The 7,064-nt window shown below is 48.1% G+C and overlaps 1 protein-coding gene across 1 annotated transcript in view; it reads left to right on the forward strand.

Moving 5' to 3' along the window:
• Nucleotides 1-6,088, forward strand: part of LOC149341533 (uncharacterized) — a 35,975-nt gene extending 29,887 nt beyond the window's left edge. The window contains exons 3-5 of the mRNA XM_089541986.1: nucleotides 1,856-2,105; nucleotides 3,923-4,069; nucleotides 5,124-6,088. Of these exons, the coding sequence (XP_089398112.1) occupies nucleotides 1,856-2,105; nucleotides 3,923-4,069; nucleotides 5,124-5,905 (1,179 nt within the window). The 3' untranslated portion in view covers nucleotides 5,906-6,088. The remainder of the gene's footprint in view (nucleotides 1-1,855; nucleotides 2,106-3,922; nucleotides 4,070-5,123) is intronic.
• The last annotated feature ends 976 nt before the right edge of the window (nucleotides 6,089-7,064 follow it).

Here is a 7,064-nt window from a genome sequence, read left to right on the forward strand (position 1 = left end):
TCGCTTCTCGCGCCACGAACAAAAGTGATAACGACCCTTTCCTGCTGTCTTGAGCGTGAACGAACAAACACTGCTATGATACGTGGCAATATTGACACATTTCGACGAATCGCTCCCACAGCTTGCAGACATCATCACTATCATCGAAGCTCGGTAAACAAGTTTCCATATGTTCAATCACTGCGGCATCATCAGCCCTAGAATAATCCTTGAAACAACGTACATGACTGGCTTTTTTGTTGTGGTAAGGGGACTTAACTAAATCTATCGATACACTTACGAGGTGATGGTCTGAAATGCCTGTTTCGACCGATACAGGATGCATAGAATATTGATGGCTAGCAAAAACTAAGTCTAGTATAGAGGAAGATGTACCTTGTACACGAGTAGGTTGATTTACAATTTGAGCTAAATCATGAGTAAGCATGACATCAAACAGAACGTCTGCACTGCTCCCAGACTTAGCACCGCCTTGTAAGCGGTCCCAGCACACATCTGGCAGATTGAAGTCACCTATTAACAGTATTTTCTTATTTTGGAAATGAGACAGGTGATGTTGTAGCTTAATAAGATAGTCGGGTGTGGCATCTGGTGGCCTGTAGCAACCATACAGGATGAAAGAATGACCCCAGCAAGAAATTTTTATGCAAAGGCATTCAAGGTCAGGAACATCATATACAAGGTCGCATTCTACAGAGTCTTTTAAGAGAATGGCTACGCCACCACCCCTTGAGGTCCTGTCCTTGCGAACGACTTTATAATGAGGAGGAAATACCAGGTCATCTGCTAAGTCGTCATCTCTACCTAGACATCTCTACCTCTTGTCAACCTCAGCTTCACACATATTACATAAAATTTGGTTGCGAATATTTGTATTTTTATGAACGTTACGTATAAATGTAGTTTAAATGACATGACGTTCAACATTTCTTAGCGTTGTAGTTTCCCTCGTTTTAGGACAATGTCACCTCTAAAGTTGGCTTTGCCTCGTTTTAGCTTAAACTGCGACAGTGCACCCTTCACAGGCATTCTGACTCGGCGAGTTATTAAGGCGACTGTAAGTTCAAGTAGTAATAATTTAATTTTCTGGGTCATACTCTAACACGTGCGTAGCTGATAACTTTCTTCCATTTTTCGCGGCATGAAAAGCAGTTTTTTGTTAGCCGAAGTACTTCCAGGTAAAGAATTGCTCTAGAAAAAAATAACAAGTAAAGCTGGGGATTATCTACCAGAATCAGTCACGTAAACCATTGCCGGACGGTGGTGATGTGTCTCGCTGATGAAGAGAGTGTTTAAGTCTCTGTCAGATTGTCTGTATTTTCCACCGCTCACTGTTTGCGTTGATAGATAATGATGTCTGCGTGACCCCAGACGACCGTTCAAAATGGCATTTTCAGTTGAATGTCACGTTCTCAAGCTGAACCTTATGATAGCTTTGCCACAAGGTACTTAAAACTGCAATGCTGCACCCTTTACAGGTCTCCTCACTCTGCTAATGCTGTACATATTCGACGAGCGGACATGACCGACCAAGGACGTGTCTGGCTAAAGAAAATTTCTGAATTGGCTGGTGAACACTTAGTTGTGGTTAGGACTTAGCCGAGAAGGTCACAAGCGGCATTGTGCGTTCGGCGCCCAGTAGCTCCGTCTCGTATATGACCCGCCTTGCGTGGTGTTCTCGCCCTAAGATCCTTTCATAACAAGCCAGGCCATTTGCATGCTGTCGTGCAGTGTGTCTCACTTAATGATTGAGGCAACAACGTATTAGAAGAAAGTGCAGTTGGTTTTCCTTTTCATGCGTACTGAAGTTGCTGTCACGTTTTCTAGATTGGGTTGCTTACCTCTACTGTCACAGGTTACCCTGGCGGACGATGTTTACGTGACGATCGGCGGGCGGGTAGCTTTGCAGCTGGCAGCTCTCTTCTCCACTGAAGTGTCCATTGACGATGCTGAGGCAGCGGGAGCCTTCGTGAGCACGCTCCTGCTGCGGCAACTAGCCGTACCTGCCTCGGCCAAGCTGTCTTCCATGCTCCAGATGTCGAAGTACAGATGCTTCGAGCTTGTACACGACGTTGCTCCGCACGCCACCGCCCTCTTTCTCTCAGGTATAGATAACTTAAAACTTTCGTATTTTCCTATTAATCATCGCTTGTTTATGCCTCCTTCACGTGTTAGTAACTCCCCGTGCGCTCAGTGACTGATACGTGCGGCAGCTCATCATCATCAGCAGCCTGACTACGCCACCTGCACGACAAAGGTCTCTCGCATATCTCTCCAATAAACCCTGTCCTTTTCCAGCTGCGGCCATTCTATCCCCGAAAACGTCTTAATTTCATCCTCCCACCTAACTTTCTCATCCGCCCACCTAACTTTCTGCCGCCCCTGCTATGCTTGCTCTCTCTTGGAATCCACTACTTTACCCTTAAGGACCAGTGGTTATCTTGCCTTCGCATTACATTCCCTGCCCTAACAAATTCGTTATTACGAAATACCAATATTTCAAAGGCCTGAAATTAGCACATTCAGGTTTCAGTTTGGAGAAATTGACATTCAGTTCTCTCTATTAAGCGCAGGAGTGCTACGACAACTATGGCCGGGACACCAATATCATTGTGTCCATCCACGTGCCTAATTCGTTGTACTGTTCCCCTTGAATCCCGCGGATAGATGACTCTGTACGTGATCACCTAGCACCAGCGCCAAGCTCTCACATTCTTGAAAGCCGGTCCTTTTCAATCTTTCGTCATTACGACATCACCACTCACAGCTGACGCAGTCTTTCAACGTGAGGTAGAAGGAGGGTGTTGACTTTCTTCTCGAGACAGAAATAGGATGTATCAAGGCTCTACCGGCTCTCAAGAGCGTCCACGCTATTTCTGTTCATCACGTGTTACTTCACTGACCTTAGTTGCTTAATCTTTCTGCTTATGTCTGTCCTCTATTGCAATTACTGCTGGCAGTTGTTGCCCTGCGAGCTACAACGTTTTGTCTTGAGGACGCGTGCGCAACTGAGTTGTGGCATTAAAATATGATTACAATTGATTTGCGAAGAGTTCATTCTCGTGAATATACGACGCAAATACCATTTTCTGTTTTTTTTTTTTTGCCTGTCTATTGCTAGGATGGATAACGGCAGTTAAATGTTGAGTAAGTGTGTTGCGTAGCTTACTTGAAGTTTTTCTTAGAAATAACAAAGGCTAGTGCAGTAAAATGCTGTGGTGGGCCGGATGGACTAGAAAATACTGTGCACCACAAAAATCTTTAAAAAGCGTGAAGGGTATTAGTTAACCACGTATTTTGACTCAAGCTGAGCAGGCAGTAATATGTTAGACAGCATCCACTCGAGTCACCGTAACTATAGGCGTCATGATTTCTGTTATGCATAATGTTAGTCTTGAAGGAGAGTGTGCGTGGCTGTACGCAACTCGCATTGCTCGTGTGCTCCTTTGCGACTCCTTTCTAGCTGTCTCTTTCCTCAACAACTTATTTCATTATTTAGTTTAGTGCATTTCGGTTTTTCCTTGCCGTGGCACTTTGCTGTAGTCTAAATTACATTTAGGACGAAGGCTGGTAGCTGTCCGGTCGCGCCTGCTGAACGCCATGACAGGGAAACGTGGAGAGAAAAAAAAGGCACCCACGTGTGCACTGATTTCACGCCTTACGTCTTGGTTTTGCTCGAGTAAAATAAGGGAAGAAAAAAAAAAGGCTTGTGCTAAGAAATTGAGTTTTCGCGGCACGTGCTTACTTTTTCATGCGGTGAAGGAAGAACAGCTTACAGCAGGGCTCACTGATTCGCTAATCACGTGGTTATAAACGTTATCCAAATAACGTTTCGTTTTTTTTTCTTTGTGTTCAAGTGCCCATTCTTACGGGAAATAACGTGTCCTGTATGGTGATTCGACATTTTTCTTTTCTTTTACAGAAGGCATCGTTCTAACATCAAACATAGATATAGTTCATTCGGTTATTGGAAACATACGCAAGGTTTTAGAAACGAGCCTGGCTAAACTTCCGGAAGCAGAGAGAAAAACTGTCTTGGCAAGACTTCGCCAGATTGAGGACGTTGTTGGTAAGCGTTCTTGAAAAGTGCCTAACGCAGCTGCTTGTATTTTTCATGAGATGTAAAAGAGATTAATTGTGGAAGAGGGTGTTATTCCAAACGAAATACGTAACTGTAATAGCTAATGCGTTGTTATTGCAAATTAATTCTGTACGTAAGAAAGGTCAAAAAAGGAATTAAGGAAATTTTCACGATGTCTTGAGGAGTCTTGTATAAAATACATTTTATACATGCACATGCTTTCTTTTTCTTTCTTGTACCACATTAAGATAGTCCATAATAACCTAGCTAAAAGCAACGCGTTGAAAAGGTGGTTTTCCAATGTCTGCGTACCACTTCAGGCATGTGTTAGGCTACGGATGTTTTTTTTTCTCATCTTTACTGCGACTACTCTTTAACACAGTTTGTACTAAAATCCAGGTCAGTTCGAAAAAAAAGGTGATTGATTCCTAGTTCTAAGTGACAATGGAAATTAACTTGGATTGTAATGCGGCATTAGAAAATATAAAACTTTGCCGCTCCCACACACGCACACACTCGACACGATTGTCTGCACGCACACGTCACGCATACGCATAATTTTCATACCCGTACGCGCACACACACATACGCACGCTGGTACATACACTCGCGAACGCACACAGACACACACGCGCCCGGGCACACTACATGTTTAAAGTGGCAACAAAGAAATAAACGATAACAAAAGGCATGAGAGAAAAAAAATGGTGATTCAATACGATAAAACAACAAACTTTTTATATGAAAGAGTTCCTTGTATGAAAGAAGACTGTCCACCTTATAACAAGGGCACGCGAACACACCGACAAGCTACAAACACGCCGTACGAGTACCATAGCTAAGACAGCTCGGACGTTGAGTTTGTGGTGATGTTGGAATAATTAACACCACACCTTGCTTGTCGCCTACAACACCGTGAAGTGGCCGGTCACAGAAAGCAGTGTAGGCGCAGTTTATCCACAGTGACTTGGCAGCTCATTAAAAAAAAAATGTGTGATAAAGCCAACGACACGCCTAATAACTCGCGCGATTAAACTTTCAGAAGTACCTGATGACCTGTTCGACGAGGCGTTGCTGGAGCGCCATTACTCGTACCTGCCCGTTTTCCGCACGCCCTTCATCCGCTCGTACCTGACTGCGCTTAGGCGGCGCGCAGACCGAGCCAAGGCATCGTTGCACCGACACGTCGCTACAGCGCGGCGCATGTCGCACCGCCTGCCCATGCTGGCAGCGAAGCCGCTCCTGCTTCCCTTCTACGGCTTGTTGTTCGTGCCCGTCACGTCCATGCTGCCTCCCATGCTGGTGCGCGAATCGCCCGAGGCGACGTACGCGGCGCTGGGCCACCTGGTGGCCCGCGAACTCGTCTCCGCGCTGTACCTCTCTGCGGCGGAGGCGGCCTCGGACGGCCTCCTTGTCAGCAGGAGCTCTGACCGCAGCGCTGCCGACATCCAGCGGCGCCTGACTTGCCTGCGCCGGTCTTTGCCCTCCAACAAAACCCGATTGGATCGACTGGAAGAGGTGTACGCCGACGTCGTGGGTCTCCAGGTGGCGCTGCGCGCCCTCGGTGCGGCGACGCCCGACTACAAGCCTCTGGCGCAGTCCACGGTGGTGCGAGGATGGACGAGTCTGCAGCTCTTCTACCTAAGCAGCTGCTTCAAGTGGTGCGCCTTCCAGGAGAATGAAGTGGAAGGCACCGTGGGCTCGCACCGGGAGCGCTGTAATGTGCCCGTTGTCGAAGAGCCCGGATTTCTGGCGGCCTTCAACTGCAGCGCCGACTCGAGGATGGTTCGCGAGAGGCGGGCATGCTTGCAGGGCGCTTTGTAGGCGCCCTCAGCTCCGCTTCTTTGGACGCGAGACAAAGGCGAGAGCACTCGCGTTCAAAGGCTTCGATGGTGCTTCCTGGGAAGTGGATAGAGAGATAGAGAGGGATACAGAGCCAGTGGAGCCAACCGGAGGGCGCATGCATTCCCGGCATTGGCCGGAGTTAAGGAAAGACCTGAGCGGAGAGTCGAAGACGGCCCGTTGCATGACGAGTGGCTTTGCCAGTTTTAGGTTGACGTGCGCGGGCTAATGCCTACGCTGTGCGCGTCCCTTGTTAAGTGAACGCAGCGTGGTATGCCCTTAGAAGCCGGTTCCAGGCTTTTGAATCTTTACAAAAGAAGCCAGAATAAAAATGAATGCAAACGGATCTGGGACTGCTCGTTAAGAATAAAGGGAGGAAACATCCCCAGAAAACAGATCACGCACTAAACACGGGAGGCAGAAAGACGTGTCTGTGGTGCGGAGCGCAAGGATGCACGCGCACTTCGTGGCAGAGTGCTCCCATGCACGGCAGGCAATCGAGACGAGCCGCATCCGTGGCGCATTAGAGCGCTTTAGCTGCTTGCTAGCAGGACGTATACGCGTCTTGCCTCAGCTTCTCGGGCCCCGGTTTGGCCCACTCGACATCCGCTCGAGGAAGCAGTCTGGGCGGCCGGAACAGCAAGCAAAAGAAGGGGAAGACCGGTGCGCTCTCCGCAAGGCGCCTTGGGCGCTCCTTTCCCCGCGGGTCTATTTTCTGGGCATCTCGTGACGTGGGGCAGAGAAGGCTCGAGCGGCGGCGGCGGGAAACCCGGGAGACTTCCCTCCAAATTGCGGGAGCACTAACGTGATCAATTTGGCCCTTTCCATCTGCCTTGGTCCCAAGCATGACGGCATGTTCTTTATTTCCTTTGGTTTCCTTCATTTCCTACGTGATGCCTCCCTCATCTGGGATGCCGCTCTGTGCCCGAGTGCGGCGTCTGGCCTTGGGGGCTATCTCCTCGCTCGTGTCTCTACCCAACCACACGGCCGCCCCCGCCTCGGCTTTCTCCGCCCTACAACCCACTGTGTTCTTTCGCATCATTTTGCACACGAATGCGTTTCCAGATCTATTCTTTGGCGCTTTTCGATTTCGAGCTAATTTATTCACCCTCGAGTTGTATTCACATGTGTTTTCTTTGGC

The sequence above is a fragment of the Amblyomma mixtum genome, chromosome 5 (assembly GCF_055824585.1).
Source record: "Amblyomma mixtum isolate Tamu chromosome 5, ASM5582458v1, whole genome shotgun sequence".
In the NCBI taxonomy this organism is placed as follows: Eukaryota; Metazoa; Arthropoda; class Arachnida; order Ixodida; family Ixodidae; genus Amblyomma; species Amblyomma mixtum.